Source organism: Capricornis sumatraensis, chromosome X (assembly GCF_032405125.1).
Source record: "Capricornis sumatraensis isolate serow.1 chromosome X, serow.2, whole genome shotgun sequence".
In the NCBI taxonomy this organism is placed as follows: Eukaryota; Metazoa; Chordata; class Mammalia; order Artiodactyla; family Bovidae; genus Capricornis; species Capricornis sumatraensis.
Window position 1 is genome coordinate 8,646,927 of NC_091092.1, and position 18,916 is coordinate 8,665,842.

Sequence of the window (18,916 nt, forward strand, 5' to 3'; positions counted from 1 at the left end):
ACCACAAAGGCGGGAGCCACCATGTCTGCACTTGTGAAGGAGAGCCTGGAGGTCACCCCCGTCAGGGCAACCCTAGTTACAGAATTTGAGAACCTTTGAAGAGGAGGTCATGTTGGCTAGTATTCTTATCTCGAAGATGAGGAAATGAAAACCTGGTAAATAAGGATTGGGATTTAATATTACTCAGCCATTAAAAAGAATACATTTGAATCAGTTCGAATGAGGTGGATGAAACTGGAGCCTGTTGTACAAAGTGAAGTAAGCCAGAAAGAAAAACACCAATACAGTATACTAACACATATATATATGGAATTTAGAAAGATAGTAATGATAAACCCTATATGTGAGACAGCAAAATAGACACAGATGTATAGAGCAGTCTTTTGGACTCTGTGAGAGAAGATGAGGGTGGGATGACTTGAAAGAATAGCATGGAAACATGCATATTATCATGTGTGAAACAGATCGCCAGTCCAGGTTCAATGCATGAGACAGGCTGCTCAGGGCTGGTGCACTGGGATGACCCTGAGGGATGGGATGGGGAGGGAGGTGGGAGGGGGGTTCACGATGGGGAACCCATGTACATCCATGGCTGATTCATGTCAATGTATGGCAATCCTAGGCCTGATCTAGGTCCATCTAGTCAAGGCTATGGTTTTTCCAGTGGTCATGTATGGATGTGAGAGTCAGACTGTGAAGAAGGCTGAGTGCCGAAGAATTGATGCGTTTGAACTGTGGTGTTGGAGAAGACTCTTGAGAGTCCCTTGGACTGCAAGGAGATCCAACCAATCCATTCTGAAGATCAACCCTGGGATATCTTTGGAAGGAATGATGCTGAAGCTGAAGCTCCAGTACTTTGGCCACCTCATGAGAAGAGTTGACTCATTGGAAAAGACTCTGATGCTGGAAGGGGTTGGGGGCAGGAGGAGAAGGGGACGAAGTGTAAACTGAGATTTTACACAGGAATTTATTTATTACTTGATCTCTGTACGCCCCTGCTCTAACAGTTGTGCCGTGAAGATGCTTTAGGGCTCCAGATATCAATGTCAATCACAGGTCTTGTGGTCAAAAGTTGTTGAAATGTCTGGGTATTCTTATTTCCCTTGTATACAGTCAGTTGAGTGAATTATTATAGTTTCTTTGGGGGGAGGATTAGCAGAATCATTATAGTATATACTTACTGTGGTGTTGCAAGGTTCTTCCTTCTAGAGAACTCTTTATTAAATGTGTTCTGGTTTGTAAAATTTGGTTAGGTCCAGAAACTAAGCAAGGGAACATGACTTTTTATTGGGAGTAGCTCCCTCAGCCTGCTCCTCTTTTATTCTTATCTTTCCAGCTTATAAATATTGACAAACACCCTTTTGGGCTGTCCATTTATGTTCTTTCTAGGGACACTATATTCCATTAACCATCTCCACAAGTGCCTGTGGGTAAACCCATTTGGTTGCCCTACTGATGTAACTGATGGTTATTATAATTCTGACCTCCTGGCTTCAGGAAGTTAAGACCTGTCTTCATCCCCATGGATATTAATGAGCCCAGCTCTGTGACTCCCTCTCCGACCATTATCTCTGGTCTGTAGACAGCCATCAATAAACTTCATATTGATATTGGTGCCCCTCTTCCCATACATTCCTGATGGCTTAGATGAGTGGTGTATCCTCTGGTACTCTATCATCAGCTGTGTCTTTTTGCCTCTCATAAAATAGCCATTCCATCTTGCCCACCTCCCTGAGACTTTGTATTTCTCCCTCTATTGTATACCAGGGTACCTCAAACATTTCTACTTCGTTAAGCATGGGCCATTGTGTTCTTCAGGCTTCTAACAATCACATGAACAGCAAATTTGCCATCTCCTAGGGTCCTTGCTATTGTTAAATCCCATGTCCCTAGAAAGTACAAAATTAATTCTTGCTTATCAAGTTTTATATTCATATCACCTTATTCATGTACTTGCAAACTCCAATATTGGGAGTATATCCCTGGCTCCTGCTGGTACATGCTAGGTAATTTCTTACATGAAGCAACCTCAAGATATTATCTCTTTTATTCCTTATCATTCCTTCCTCAGATTGTGCACAGATGCATCATTCTGTGACTTAACACTAATTAATGGTCTGGAAGCCTTGTGAGGAAGTAGGGGCAACTCCTGGAGGTAACATCTATTGCATTGCTGAGATAAGGCCTCTGTAGTATAGGAGAAGTGCTTATGCTTACTAGACCATCATGGCCATCTCTGCAACTTCTGAGAGTTCAGAGTAGTCCGCAGGACCAACATCCTCAGGGATGTGTGAAATTACATTTGAATTAGCCACATAAAAATCATCTCACCACAGATACAAAACATAAACTAAAGGTGTCATGATGTTCAAGCTGGATTTAGAAAAGGCAGAGGAACCAGAGATCAAATTGCCAACATCTGCTGGATCATCAAAAAAGAAGGAAAGTTCCAGAAAAACATCTACTTGTGCTTTATTGACTATGCCAATGCTTTTGACAGTGTGGATCACAACAAACTCTGGAAAATTCTTCAAGAGATGGGAATACCAGACCACTTGACCTGCCTCTTGAGAAATCTGTATGCAGGTCAGGAAGCAACAGTTAGAACGGAACATGGAACAAGAGACTGGTTCCAAATAGGAAAAGGAGTACATCAAGGCTGTATATTGTCGCCCTGCTTATTTAACTTCTATGCAGAGTACATCATGAGAAACGCTGGGCTGGATGAAGCACAAACTGGAATCAAGATTTCCAGGAGAAGCATCAGTAACCTCAGATATGCAGATGACACCACCCTTATGGCAGAAAGTGAAGAAGAACTAAAGAGCCTTTTGATGAAAGAGAAAGAGGAGAGTGAAAAAGTTGGCTTAAAATTCAACATTAAAGAAACTAAGATCATGGCATCCAGTCCCATCACTTCATGGCAAATAGATGAGAAACAGTGGAAACAGTGACAAAATTTATTTTTGGGGGGGCTCCAAAATCACTGCAGATGGTGATTGCAGCCATGAAATTAAAAGACACTTAATCCTTGGAAGAAAAGCTATGACCAACCTAGACAGCATATTAAAAAGCAGAGACATTACTTTACCAACAAAGGTCCATTTAGTTAAGCTATGGTTTCTCCAGTAGTCATGTATGGATGTGAGAGGTGGACTATAAAGAAAGCTGAGCACCAAAGAATTGATGCTTTTGATCTGTAGTATTGGAGAAGACTCTTGAGAGTCCCTTGGACTGCAAGGAGATTCAACCAGTCAATCCTAAAGGAAATCAGTCCTGGATATTCATTGGAAGGACTGATGCTGAAGCTGAAACTCCAATACTTTGGCCACCTGATGGGAAGAATTGAATCATTTGAAAAGACCCTAATGCTGGGAAAGACTGAAGGCAGGAGAAGGGGATGACAGAGGATGAGATGGTTGGATGGCATCACCCACTCAATGAACATGAGTTTGAGTAAACTCCAGGAGTTGGCGATGGACAGGGAGGCCTGGCCTGCTGCAGTCCATGGGGTCACAAAGAGTCAGACATGACTCAGTGACTGAACTGAACTGGACTGAAAGGTGACATACAAGCAATGTTGTTGTTGTTCAGTCGCTCAATCATGTCTGACTCTTTGCAACCCCATGAACTACAGCATGCCAGTCCTTCCTTGTCCTTCACCATCTCCTGGACCTTGCTCAAACTCATGTCCATTGAGTCAGTGATGCCATCCAACCATCTCATCCTCAGTCATCCCCTTCTCCTCCTGCTTTCAGTCTTTCCCAGCATTAGGGTCTTTTCAAATGATTCAGTTCTTCCCATCAGGTGGCCAAAGTATTGGAGTTTCAGCTTCAGCATCAGTGCTTCCAATGAATATTCAGGATTGTTTTCCTTTAGGATTGACTGGTTTGATACCATTGCAGTCCAAGAGACTCTCAAGTCCAAGAGACTTCTCCAACACCACAGTTCAAAAGCATCAATTCTTTGATGCTCAGCTTTCTTTGTAGTCCAATTCTCACATGCATAAATGACTACTGGAAAAACCATAGCTTTGACTAGACAGACCTTTGTCAGTAATGTAGTGTCTCTGCTTTTTAATATTCTAAGTTTGTCATAGCTTTTCTTCCAAGGAGCAAGTGTCTTTCAATTTCATGGCTGCAGTCACCATCTGTGGTGATTTTGGAGCCCAAGAAAAAAGTCTCTCACTGTTTCCATTGCTTCCCCATCTATTTGCCATGAAGTGATGGGACCAAATTCCATGATCTTCGTTTTTTGAATGTTGAGTTTTAAGCCAACTTTTTCACTCTCCTCTTTCACCTTCATCAAGAGGCTATTTAGTTCTTCTTTGCTTTCTGCCGTAAGAGTGGTGTCATCTGCATATCTGAGGCTATTTATATTTCTCCCAGCAATCTTGTTTCCAGCTTGTTTCATCCAGCCCGGCATTTCACATGATGTACTCTGCATATAAGTTAAATAAGCAAGGTGACAATATACAGCCTTGACGTACTCCTTTTCCTATTTGGAACCAGTCTGTTCTTCCATGTCCAGTTCTAACTGTTGCTTCTTGACCTGCCTACAAGATTCTCAGGAGGTAGGTAAGGTGTTCTGGTATTCCCATCTTTAAGAATTTTCCATAGTTTGTTGTGATCAACACAGTCAAAGGTTTTAGTGTAGTCAATGAAGCAGAAGTAGTTGTTTTTCTGGAATTCTCTTGCTTTTTTTTTTTTTATGATCCAATGGATGTTGGCAATTTGATCTCTAGTTCCTCTGCATTTTATCATCTTGGATTATAAAATATTTTACCAGACTATAAATGTGTTATCTAACAAAATTAATTCAATGAGATATTATGTGTTGTGATAATTTAAATTTATTCAGGTTTTTAACAAAAAATCTTATGCACTATATTCAGATTGACTGGTCATATATTTATTTCAACAGTGTTATGCCATTTTCTCTTTTGCTACACAATATGGAACTACATGTGGCAAGGATAAAATTTTCTCACAACAGTCATTTAGCAATTAGGAAGAAATCTCAACATGTTCATGTCTTTTTCATTGTTTGATAGCATAGACAAAGCTTACTGACAAGCTTAGCCTCTGTGTTTTCAGTCATCTTTTAAATTTTGAAGCCTTTGAACATTCATTTGTAGAAATACCATTAAACATGTGTTTTGGCCTCCATTTTCACTGGGTTTTATACAATTGAAAAGACATGTTTTAACTAATTTTAGTATAAGATGTGTTTTCCAGGAATGCTATTCAAACAAAGATGAAGTTTGCTATCTGTATGGGAAAATGGCCTCAGTGTTTATTTTATTTTATTTTTTAATTTGCTCATCTAGATCCAGAATTTGCCCAAGAATATGCCACTTTATTTTTCCTTCATCATTAAAATCATCCTATGTAAAGACATTTGTATTCGCTAAATTAAAATGTTACTGAGTCTCAAGCATGAAAAACATCCCACCCAATAGGCTTCATTTCTTAAAAACCCCAGCATTTCAAAACAGATATGTTGCCAAAAGTGGGGGAAAAAATCTCCCCATACTTTACTTCACAAGTAACTGAACTGTATTAATAAAAATCAGACTCTGCCTTTTAAATTCTTCAATCAGAGTGATGTTTAAATTGAAAAATAAATTGAGAAATTAGTGAGCAACGTGTGGAAGGGCAGGCATTCATCATACCACTGCTTTGAGTCTCTCATTGGCTTGGCTGGCTTCAGTATTTCCTGAAATGTGCACAGTTATTGGTACACCTGTTATGATTTCTAGTTTCCACCTTTTATATTGTTTTATAATAAAATCCCACTCATTGCTCCCTATATTGGTGTAATGGCCCACTGCTACTGCTGCTAAGTCGCTTCAGTCGTGTCTGACTCTGTGCGACCCCATAGATGGCAGCCCACTAGGCTCCTCTGTCTCTGGGTCTCAAATTGCACTTTTGGAAAAATATCTCCTGGAAAATGGACTACAAGTTACCAGTGTTTGGCAAGCTGGCATATCAATTATATTTAAGAGAAGGAATGCAGATTCTCCCAGATTCTGGCAAGGTAGATAAGTGGAAATTAGTTAAAGAGGCCTCTACTATATTTTTATCTGGAAGGATTATTCCCCCCTTCTCCTCTGGCTATTATCCTGGGAATGATATCAAGCACCAAAATAAATAAAATAAGAAACTAAATCCAGCAATGGCTAAAACAAATACTACAGCATGACAAAGTTGTGCTTATCCCAAGTGTGCAATGTTGATTTAACATTAGTGAATCTATAATGCAATTTGCCACATTCATAGAATAAATATGGGGAGAAAAAGATGATTTTATAAAACAAGTTCCAGAAAAAAAAGGTATATGATGAAATTAAGCTATCATTCTTTATTAGTAAATAATTTAAAAACAATAATAAACTTCAGCAAACCAGGAATAGAAGGTTAGTCTTTAAAATGATAAATGGACATTAAACAAACTATAGTAAAAACCATACTTAACAGTGCAATTAAAAACATTCTCTTTAAACAGAAGGATGACTCCTATAACCATTTCTGTTCAACATAGTACTAAGTGTCCTAGCCAGTGCAGTAAGACAAAATAAGTATACGTGTACATACACACATTATTAAGTGTATAAAAGTGAAAATAAAACTGTTAATATGACGGTCCACATATAAAACTCAAGAAAACCCACAGAAAAATTATGATCATAGTATGTATATATGAGCAGTTTGCTGCATGTAAGACATATGCACAAGACAATTGCAACAAATAGAGTTTTCATTGTGAATATACCACTTACAATAGCAAAAAACATTTTGTAAAGAATTTGAAATATACTATTGAATTAGCTCACTTGGAAGATATTCCAACACTCTAATTCGCTTTCTTTAAAAGTATATGTTTATTTATTTTTGGCTGTGCTGGGTCTCGGTTGCTGCAGGGGGTTTCTCTAGTGGCGGTGAGCAGAAGCTATGCTATAGTTGAGGTGCATGGGTTTCTCATTGTGGTGGCTTCTCTTGTAGCAGAGTGTGAGCTCTAGGGCTCGTGGGCTTCAGTAGTTGCAGTGCAAGGGCTCAGTGGTTGTGGTTCCTGGGCTCTAGAACACAGACTCAATAGTTGAGCTTAGGTGCCACGTGGCATGTGGGATCCTCCCGGACCAGAGATCGAACCTGTGTCTCCTGCATGGCAGGTGGATTCTTTACCACTGAGCCACCAGGGAAGCCCTCTAATTTGCTTTCTTATACTAAATAGTCTGGAAAGCTAAAAACAAGACAGTAGATGTGTGTGTGTGTGTGTGTGTGTGTGTGTTAACCAGAACTCCTTACAGCTGAGGTTCTAATTGGGATCTTGGTTTTATAAAACATGCACTGTCGTGAGACTTGGAGGTGTAACTGAATGACATAGGAGTCATGCGTGACATGACATGGTCACCTGTGTATGATGGGAGGATCTCTGGTTTTTATGGAGCAGTCACAGCAGAGCTCCTGGAATGCATACGTGTCACTTAGCACACAGGCAGCAGTGGTGTTTCAGCTCTAACAGTTCCAAAGCACAGGGGTCCCCAACCCCCTGGCCATGGACCTGTTGGCAACCGGCCACACAGCATGTGGGCTAGCAAGCAAGTGAAGCTTCATCTGCCCATTGCTGGCATTTCCACCTGAAGCATTCCTCGGTCTATGGAAAATTGTATTCCACGAAACCGGCCCCTGGTACCATAATGTTGAGAACTACTACATAACATAAGTAGGTTTCTCCTGCCTGTGTAGCATCCAAGCCCACTTTTCTGGCCCTCACAGTGTTTATGTGAGCTATGTAATTAATATATTTTATTGAGGATGCCTGATTTTTATAAAAATAGCTAGAACAAATAGCTGGCATAGGCAACTGGGAAATTTATAGAGTGCTTGACACCAAAATTGTTTGCCAGCAAGGGGCCCTGAAGGAACTAGGGGTCTGGGATAGGTTATCTGCCTAGGTAGATATGAAGACAGTAATGATCCAGTTGATATTAGAAGATAAAATATTGGCATTCCATGGCATGCAATGGTGAAGCAGTTGCAAGAGCTGTCACCTGTGGTCACTTGAATTGAAATGCTTTTGAAGGCAATATTTTAGTGGACCAAGCAGCTACTGTTTGGGTCTCAGAGGTCACTCCTTTCCCCATAGCATTGAGAAACATATTAGTGAGAAGGGCATCTTCAACTTATTCTGAAGTTGCTGACTTGTGTAGGCCACAGATGAGATGGGAAATCCTGTCATTGACTTGGTCACCCTCATTTCAGTGGAGATGATGGGCTATAAAACTGCTCTATCAGGTCAAAACATTTCATCATGCCACTTTGTAGTCACAACTTCCGGCCACTGATCAGTTTCCTATCCTTATAGTTTTATCTTTACCAGAATGCCTTATAAATGGAATCAAGTTATGGCTGTTTTAAATGTGTCAACCTAGGTAAAATGGACTGCATTTTCTAGGATTCATTTACCTGTGTATCTGTGGCTAGAGTTAGTCACAAGAGCGATTATTATGGGAGAGTTTGAGGGTGGAAGTGAAGACATTGCCTCTTTGTAGTTCAAAGACATTGCTAATTGGCTGACTCATCTCAATGGTGTGGGATATTGGCTAAGCCTGAGACTGCCCCAAATTTCCCTTTTCTTAGCTTTTCTGACTCCTGAGTGTGGCATGTATATTTAGATATATGTTAGAGGCCCCGGATTCTGCATGACACTCATGCCACTAAATGAGACCCTGAGAACAAACTCAGTCTGCTCTCAAGGGCTCCAGCTTGTGTTTATGCATTATGGCATGTTCTTGTTCTCCCCCAGGTTATACCTAGCTTCTCTTTCTAACTGCTTGCACTTTGGTCTTCAAGTTTCAGCATCAGATGTGAAGACACACCCTTACAGAAATGATTTACTCAGTTGTGTGAGGTCAAATATCTATTGTTGTTGTTTGGTCGCTAAGTCATATCTGACTCTTTGCGACCCCATGGACTGTAGCCTACCAAGCTCCTCTGTCCATGGGATTCTCCAGGCAAGAATACTGGAGTGGGTTGCCATTTCCTTCTCCAGGGGATCTTCCTAACTCAAGGATTAAACATGTGTCTCCTGCATTGGCAGGTGGATTCTTTACCACTGAACCACCTGGAAAGCCCTCAAATATCGGTAGTGATGAACTAATTGCAAGGAATACCAGGCCCAAAGAGGCACACAGCAATTTCTCCAAGTTAGCACCCACACCCTCCTCCAGTTCCATGCCCATCGTCTCCCATAAGCAGCTAGAAGTGGTGCAGGCTGTCTCCATTCAGTCTAAAGTAATTTGTTTGGTATTAGAAGAGAGTGATGAGAATATACAGGAATAGGAGTGAGTTGAGAGGAACAGGGGAGTAAATAATGAGAACTCACTTTTTAAAAAAATTATAATATATGCAAACACATTTTAAACTAAAACGATGTTCCACTATTCATATTATTATGCTGTGTGTGTGCTAAGTCACTGCAGTCGTATCTGACTCTTTGCAACCCTATGGACTGTAGAGCACCAGGCTCCTCTGTCCATGGGGATTCTCCAGGCAAGAATACTGGAGTGGGTTGCTGTGCCCTCCTCTAGGGAATCTTCCCAACCCAGGAATCGAACCCACCTCTCTAATGTCTCCTGCATTGGCAGGTGGGTTCTTTACCACTAGCACCACCTGGCAAACTCTCATACTACTATATTTATTCCCTTTTTTATCACTCATACCCATAATATCTTTCTCTCTCAGTAAAAATTAAGCTACTTTTGTGCTTTGAACATGTGTACAGTAATGTTCTGAATTCCATGAATCCTGCCAGATGATTGACATTTAGATTTACACACATTTTCCCTCAATACACACTGTGGCCACAGTGCCCATCCCAAGGAATATGTCACAGTAAATTTGAAAGGATATTTTAATCACGTGGATTAGGAAACTGCACTGTGCTGTCAGTGTGCCTCCAATTTGGTCCTAACGGATGCTGTCTGTCCTTCATCCACATCCACTCCAGATGGCTTCATAACAACCACTGGACTACATAAGAGTCAAAAGTTTCTTGCTCTGATCACAGTGAGATCTGGGAATTGAGTTGGTTGAAGAAAGTGGAGGTTAAATGTGTCGGGGATGAAACTCAGGGCTCCTAGCACTGATAGTCCCCCCACTCCCTACCTTCACTTCCTACAAACTATAACCAAGGTCTAAGAAGAGGCTTTCATGAAATGATCCAGGATCCTGAAAACAAAAGCTGTAAGAGAAGCACTGGACTTGTAATCATCATCCTAATCCTTCTTCCTGTTTTCTCTAGCCTGTGACTGGCGTGAGAGGTACAGCTTGTCCAGAAAGCAAAAGCCTTACTGTGAAGGACTGACACTCAGCCACCCAAAAGGTCAGTTATTCTGTATATTTGTCCTCCCCAGAATTCCTACTTCTTTTCAAAACAGTGACATTTGTTCTGTAAGTAATGTTACATGCTCTATGTTGTGTATCCTGGATTATTTTTTCCAACTATGAGACAACAGGGCTAGGACTAAAAGGCAGGTCCCTCACATTACTTCAGTGTAGTCCCAAAGAGTTGTAAATAAAACCTGTCAAATGAGGGAGGAGACTTGGAGATAAGGTGGCTAAGCCAGAGGCAATACTTGGAAATTGGCAGAAGCAGGGATGTTATTTAGCTAATGAGATGTTTGCAAGGGATGCCCACTATCTTAATGGAGTCAGTGGAAGTGGGTAAGCCAATTCCCATACTGTTAATTCACACACTTTTTATTATTTGAATTATTTCTCAAAGAGCATATGAAGTGAAAGTAATTTAGTCGTGTCTGACTCTTTGGGACCCCATGGTTTATACAGTCCATGGAATTCTCCAGGCCACTCTAGGGGATCTTCCCAATTCAGCAATTGAACCCAGGTCTCCTGCATTGCAGATGGATTCTTTACCATCTGAGCCACCAGAGAAGCCATATAGCACATACTTTTAAGATTTACAGAAATAGGAATTGTATAGTAGCTTTATTAAACCTCTAACAGAAATCTTCCATCCTAAATGCTTACCCACTAGACCTAAGTGGCACAGTGGGAAAGAATCTACCTGCCAGTGCAGGAGACGCAAGAGACACAGGTCAGGAGGATTCCCTGAAGTAGGAAAGGCAACCCACTCCAGTGTTCTTGCCTGGAAAATTCCAGAGATAGAGGAGCCTGGTGGGCTGCAGTCCATAGGGTCGCAAAAAGTCAGACACAACCAAGCATCCATGAACACACACAAAAAGATCACTGAACCAATAAAATACTGTACCCCTTATCCATGTACTCTAGAAATATTGACACAAAACAATATGAATAAAAATATCAGTCAAGGTAACTATATGGGTAAAAACATGTCAGAATTTTATTATGTTTTTGACTTGTAACCCTCTTTTTTTCCTCTCCATGATTTAAAAGACAAATGCATAAAAATAATCATTATAAATCTATATTAATGGGCACAAAATGTATATAGATGTAATCTGTGACAATAACAACATAAAGAGAAAGGATAGAATTGTATAGAAGCAAAATTTATTTAAACTATGAAACTAAGTTGTTATTAATTCAAACTAGACTGTTAAAAATTGAAGTTACTAATTGTAATCTTCACAGTAACCTCTATGAAAAAGAAGTATAAATTATTTAAACATAAAAGAAATCAATGGGTAATTGATGAACAAAAAGAATTGCTTGACTTCTAAGTGTGAGAAGGATCTGAATTAATAGCAGTTCTTTCTTGCTGGGATTGAAGAAACCACATAGTAAGATACGAGAGTAATCTGCAGTTGCTAAGAACAGTACCTGGCTGACAGCTAGTAAGAAAACCGAGATTTCAGTCCTATATCCTCCAGGAATTGAATGATAAGAATGTTTTGTAAAGCAGATTTTTCCCTAGGTTTGTCACCAAATGAGGACACAGCAAGCCAACTTCAGTCTTACGAGTCTCTGAGCAGGGAACACAGCCATATTGTGACTGATTTCCAACCTATAGAAACTGTGAGATAAATTTTCTTACATATGCCTCTAAGTTTGTGGTGATTTGTTACCCAGCAACAGAAGACTAATACAGATTTTGCTGTATTTCCTAATGTGGAAAGATGTCCAAATATACTGTTAAATTTTTTAAAAGTCTCAAAACTATATGTGCTATGCTGTGCTTAGTTGCGCAGTCATTTCTGACTCTTTGCAACCCCATGGACTGTAGCCCACCAGGCTCCTTCGTCCATGGAATTCTCCAGGCAGGCATACTGGAGTGGGTTGCCATGCCCTCCTCCAGAGGGATCAAACCCAGGTCTCCAGCATTGTAGGCGGATTCTTTATCAACTGAACTACCAGGGAAGCCCAGAAAACTATATATGGTTCAACTAAAATGTGTGCATACACACTGTGTTATTTTAATTAAAAAAAATCTGTAATAGGTTTAGAATTGGAAAAGCCATTAGAATCTGCTTTATTTCTAGTACAGAAAGGAGATTTACCTTAAAACATTCTTATTAATATTAAGAAAAATTGAGTTTTAATAAAAGCATTTGGGTACAAAGCTTTCTTTCAAAAATCTTACTAAGTTTAACAAAGGAATGTTTTACATTAGCTGATAGAATGTTTAAATGATAATTTTCCCACTAGCCTTTGCTGTATGACACATGCTGTATTACAATGGTTCAATTTTTTAAAAGTATTTGAAGTAACAGAAGAACAAAACATTTTTTTTGACCATGAAATTTTTACAACTTTTATCATTAGAAAAAAAATTGTAATAACTTTTAAAAAAACTTACTTGAGTGGTGAACAATAGTTTCTTTTTTTTACATTAAAGAATTTTTTTTACTTATTTTTTTAAATTAATTTTTGCTCCAATTAAAATAAATAAATTTATATTTAAAAAACAATAAAATAAATAAAATAGAAAGCCAACAAGGACCTACTGTATAGCACAGGGAATTCTGCTCAATACTCTGTAATAACCTAAATGGGAAAAGTACTTGAAAAAGAATAGATATATGTATATACGTATAACTGGATCACTTTGCTGTATGACAGAAACCAACACAACACTGTGAACAATAGTTTCTTGTACTGATTAATGGGGGAAAATGTAGTGACCTTAAAAGTTTCTTTTTCTTCAAAATTTCATCTTGCTATTAAGCATAGTTCTGTTCCTTTCTTAAGGGAGAAGCTCACATTATATAATTTTCCCCTGGTTTGATGGTGGCTCAGAGGTTAAAAGCGTCTGCCTCCGATGCGGGAGACCTGGGTTCAATCCCTGGGTCAGGAAGATCCCCTGGAGAAGGAAATGGTAACCCACTCCAGTATTCTTGCCTAGAGAATCCCATGGACAGAGAAGCCTGGTAGGCTACAGTCCACGGGGTCGCAAAGAGTCAGACAGGACTGAGCGACTTCACTCACTTTATAAAAGTACATGCATAGAAAATGATTTCTAATGATATACACCAAAGGAAATGGTTTTATTTTTGAAAAACAACTCAATCATTAAAATTAAACAATTTAAAAAGAACAGAGACTGAAATAAAAATAGAAGAAATGGAAATTACCAATCAATGAGGGATGTGTGTGTGTGGGGGGTATTTGTGTGTATAATAACCAATTTCAGGGTTACTGAAATGGATTGTTTGCTTGTATAGAAATTTTAGGGAAATGTATCCAGTTTGAAACTTTTCCCTTCAACCTAAAATTCTGTTCTTAATTGTTACATGGATGTGAGAATTGAACTATAAAAAAAGCTGAGCGCCAAAGAACTGATGCTCTTGAACTGTGGTGTTGGAGAAAACTCTTGAGAGTCCCTTGGACTGCAAGGAGATCCAACCAGTCAATCCTAAAAGAGATCAGTCCTGAGCGGTCATTGGAAGGACTGATGTTGAAGCTGAAACTCCAATACTTTGGCCACCTGATTCGAAGAGCTGACTCATTTGAAAAGACCCTGATGCTGGGAAAAATTGAAGGCAGGAGGAGAAGGGAACAACAGAGGATGAGGTGGTTGAATGGCATCACCGACTCACTGGACATGAGTTTGAGTAAACGCTGGGAGTTGGTGATGGACAGGGAGGCCTGTCATGCTGTAGTCCATGCAGTCACAAAGAGTTGGACACGACTGAGCAACTGAACTGAACTGAATTGATTCTCTATATAGAAGCTGTGTAACATCCTAAATATTAAAGAAAAATTTTAAGTATCATTTTATCCTTGTTTGAACTAAGGAAGTATTCCTTTATATAAATACATATAAAATAAAGCTTCTGAAAGAATATATAGTAAACTCATGCACTTTCTACATTATTCATGTCTGTATTACTTTACTTTTTAAAACCCAATCATTAAGGATAATAAAGATATTTAAAATAGAAGCTGAGTTACACTAAGAATTAAAGAAAATAAATCAGCAAAAAATCTGATGATTTTTAAAAACCCATCAAAGTGTTTCCCAAACTTATCTGATCTTATAAATTATCTGGGATACTTCTTAAAATACACACTCATGTCCCATCCCAGACCTACTAAATTACAACTTCAAGAGGATTAACCTGTGTATCTGGGTGTTATTTTCATATTTAGGATGTCATCCAAAATGGGGCAGATTTGGAAAATCCTGGCAGATCAGGCTAAACAACAACAACCCTAAAAACTAAGAAAAATAAATACAACAACAAAAAATTTCTCGCTGTTCAAATGAATTAAGTACAGTGTAGCCACACACAAAGATGTTCACTTAAAATGTACCTATATTAGAAATCTAAATAAGCATCAATAGGAAAACAAAAAAATGAATTACAGTACAATTATACAATGGAATACTATACTGCTGTAGAAATAAAGGACCTACATCTATATATATCAACATAAGTGAATCTGAAAAAACTGATTTCTAGGAAAAGTAGGTGTGTAAGAAAAGTAGGCTGTTTGTGTATGTAAATATATATATACATAAATATGTATGTATATATACTCACATTTAAAGTACATAAAATAACTATGTATGTGTTTATATATAAATGTATTTATTATATATATTTTCAAGCTATATATATTATAAAGCATGGATATATGCTATATTCTTTTAATCTAGTTTTATATGATTGCAATATTTAATAAATGAGTTTGAGTGAACTCCGGGAGTTGGTGATAGACAGGGAGGCCTGGCGCGCTGCGGCGATTCATGGGGTCGCAAGGAGTCGGACAGACTGAGTGACTGAACTGAACTGAGGGTGCTGTCTAGAGAGACTATATTTGTAGGATGATTCAACAGCAGAAACAGAATGGCAAGGTTTTGCAACTTTAATCTTAGTTTTCAAATAAAAATAACTATTGTCTAATTATAACAACCAAAACATGAATGTATGCTGATGGGAAATAGAACAAAAACAATCACCCACCCCTTCAAAAAATAAACAGAAAGGGAAATAATTAGGGTGAAATCATTTTTGTTTTTTTTTAATGTTACCTCCTACCTATTTTCCAGACTTTCTAGACTCGCACCCCACTCCCCCAACACACCCTGTCCGGTTCCAGCCTGGGACAAAACCAACAAGACTGATGGGGGAAATTCTAGGCTTTACTTGCTTCCGAGTGGAAGGGAGAGAAGTGAACATTTAATAGTACAGAAGAGGAAGAAGCAATTCTTTAAAAGCTCCAGCAGAAATCAGGAAAAAGGCAAATACAAATGACCAAATATTATGACCGGTTTGGTGTCAAAGATGATAAATAGGAAAATGAATAGATAGATAAACAAACAATAAATAATGGATGTGCAGTACCCAGTGGTATAGTTGGGGAGAAAGTAGGACTGAGGCGAAAGGTGGCCACGCCCCCGCTCCCGCCCCCAGCTCGCTCTAGCTCGGCAGGTAGGAGCCTTAAATGGGGATGTGAGCTCACAGTGACGCAGACCTAGAGCCCGCGCTTGAACTGGTCTCTCTTTCCAGTTGCAGTCCGTAGTCCTTTGCGGCTGTGCGCCGGCTCGCTGTTGCCTTAAGGTGGGCGAACTGTACCCAGAAAGGAGGAAGCCGTGGAAGCTGACCGCGATCCTCGGCAGGTTGGAGGGCGCTGACTGGGGAGGGGAGCGGGGGCCTGAGGGTAAAGACCAGAGCGAGGCCAGGACTGGATTCTCTCTGCTGCTTCTCCGATGACCTCACGTTTGTTTGGTGCAAGAAATGGAGGACTTGGTGGGAGGAATTCAAGAGGCGCCAAGGGTTGAAGAATGGGTACGAGATAGTATCTCCTAAGAGTTGGGCGATTGGGCAATGTCTGGAAGAGAAGGACCGGGAAAGCAGACTGCGAGGAAACGGCCTGATTACTGCAGCGCGCCGGGAGGGGTGCGCAACCGGCGACCCTGGGTTGGGGGTGGCAGACTCTGCAGCGGGTCTAAGCCTCCGTTCCCGGTATTTCTTCACCTTCCTTCCATTTTGGAGCCGGAAATGGTGGCTGTGGGAACTCGAAAGAGGAGTAGGGGAGGGGACCGGGCGGCTGCTGCAGAGGATAGAGACAGGGATTAGGTGTGGGAAGCACGTCCCTTCTATGGAAGAGGCAATCGACTGCGTGTGCTACGGACTTCTGAACATAGGCCGGGAGCAGGAAACCGTTTCTGGTCGCTTCAGGTCGGTGTGAGTGTGGGCACTGCCTGCGGACGCTAGGGTAAGCCTGACAAAGCGCTGACGCCGCAGCGGGGACAGGTTTGCTATGCCCACGTTCCCTCTTTGGCCTTCGTCCATCTTGATGCATAAAATGGTGGGCAGTGGAAGAAGGGGGAGCTCCAGAAAGTCCCCGAAAGGTCCTGGCAGATACCTACATTGAAATTATTTATAAATGAACCATATAGCCACCCAGCAAGCTCTTCGGACTACCCCCGCCTCACAAGTTGTCCCTTTGCTTTCAAGAAATGGTAATTAGATGACGGGGAAGGACCAGACAGTGGAGATGAGGGGCCTAAAGAAGAGGTTTGGAAATAATCAGCTTTGATTAGAATGTCTGTTTGTGGAAGACAGGGTCACAGGGGGTGAATAAAAGCCGTGAGAAGGGATAGAGGAGAAAGGGAAGGCAGCAACACATTTCTAGCAGAGTCCTAAACCCACTAGACAGCTGGCGCCCCACCCCCGACGCTGGTCCTTGAATCAGAGTGATCAGTGCTGGCTATTGTCGCATTTCTCTCTATAGGTCTTTAGGTCCGTTGGTGCAGCAGATTTCAAGGCTGAGAGAGGAAGACTGCTTCTGATCCCTGCAGGTATGGGAGGTGCCTGGGACTCTATTGTAGGGGTGCACAGGGCAGAATGGGGGGAATTCCAGCCCTCCTTGCCCGACTAAGTGCAGGAGAAACCTGGCCGAGACTGGGTCTGTGGCTGGTGACCGAAGAAGGGAGTAGAAGGACAAGCTCTGGGTGCCCCCTGGACAACTTGTAAGGAGCTCTGGAGGCTAAGGCCTGGTCTTTCCACCATGGTCCTGCCCACCATCCACTGGGAGCCAGGAGTGGAGGGGGGAAAGATTTTCAGGGAAAATGATGGGCTTTGGGGCAGGGCTGGATCTGGGGCTGGAGAATGAAATGGCAGCCCACTCCAGTACTCTTGCCTGGAAAATACCATGGATGGAGGAGCCTGGTAGGCTACAATCCGTGGGGTATCAAAGAGTCTGACACGACTGAGCGACTTCACTTTCTTTTCTTTGGATCTGGGGCACCCCCTTAGAGGGCACACTGAAGTCTCTCAGGTGGTGAAACACTTGCTCGCAGAGCTCTGAATCTTGTTATTACAAAGCATTCAATCCTTTCATCTCCTAGGAAGAAGCAGCGGGGAAAAAAAATCTCAAGATGGAAAAGGAGCCCAAGGGAAGGAGAGAAGAGGAGCAGGCTCTGGTGCCGAATGAAGAAGCTTGTCCTATGGGAGGCGGTGAAGGCGCCAAGCCTAGAGAAAATGCTAGAGGGGATTGGGACCCACCTGCCCAGGATTTTAGAGAGGATATGCCTAATGGGCTTGCCAATAACATTGACGTTATAGATGGGGATGCTGATGATATGGAGAGGTTCATGGAGGAGATGAGAGAGCTAAGGAGGAAAATTAGAGAGCTTCAGCTGAGGTACAGTCTGCGCATTCTGATTGGAGATCCTCCTCACCATGACCATCATGATGAATTTTGCCTTATGCCTTGAATGCTGAGCGTAATAATCATAAACCCCCTGCTTCACAAACTTGCATTTTCTTGATGTACCCTTTACTCTGAACCTTTTGTGTTCTGTCATTTTTCAGATTAGTGATTTCATTTTCACTTCTGACTTTAAAAGAATTTCTGTCAACTTGCAGAATAGCAGGGGAGATTTAATGAACTTGCATGAAAAGATGTCTATTACATATTGTAAAGCTAATAAAGCACTTCAAAAAGCAGTTAGTAGATATACTATCTCATTTTAAAGCATGCATTTTATATACATATATATAGATAGATCTGAATGTGTCTTTTTTATTTTCTTGATTAGCTGTTTTTTTCTTATTTTCCTAAAATAATTATACATGTGTCAAAAAAAAAAAGAAAGAAAAGAATCAAAGAACTTACCAATCAGATTATAAAGGGAATGGAAACAATAAATATTTGAGGCACAATTTAAAGACATAAATCTTATATTATCTCTGGATCTCTTATTTAGAAGCACAAACCTATTAATCATTACAGATATGTTTCTTTAATAGCCTTGTTCAGTTGCCCAGTCATGTGTGACTCTTTGCAACCCCATGGACTGCAGCACACCAAGCCTCCCTGTCCTTCACCATCTCCCGAAGTTTGCCTAAGTTCATGTCCATTGCATCGGGTGATGCCATCCAGCCATCTCATCCTCTGATGCCCTCTTTTCCTTCTGCCATCAATCATTCCCAGCATCAGGGACTTTTCCAGTAAGTCAA

At 40.6% G+C, this 18,916-nt stretch overlaps 1 protein-coding gene across 1 annotated transcript; it reads left to right on the plus strand.

Annotated features, from left to right (window-relative positions):
* The first annotated feature begins 15,933 nt into the window (after window positions 1–15,933).
* BEX5 (brain expressed X-linked 5) lies at window positions 15,934–18,337 on the plus strand. Its single transcript, XM_068963015.1, has 3 exons — window positions 15,934–16,068; window positions 17,187–17,253; window positions 17,803–18,337. The coding sequence occupies exon 3, from the start codon at window positions 17,833–17,835 to the stop codon at window positions 18,169–18,171; it is 339 nt and encodes a 112-aa protein (XP_068819116.1). The 5' UTR covers window positions 15,934–16,068; window positions 17,187–17,253; window positions 17,803–17,832; the 3' UTR covers window positions 18,172–18,337.
* Window positions 18,338–18,916: the final 579 nt, after the last annotated feature.

Excerpts from the sequence above, each read along its gene's own strand:
- BEX5 (XM_068963015.1), top strand. The coding sequence starts at position 17,833 with ATGGAAAAGGAGCCCAAGGGAAGGAGAGAAGAGGAGCAGGCTCTGGTG.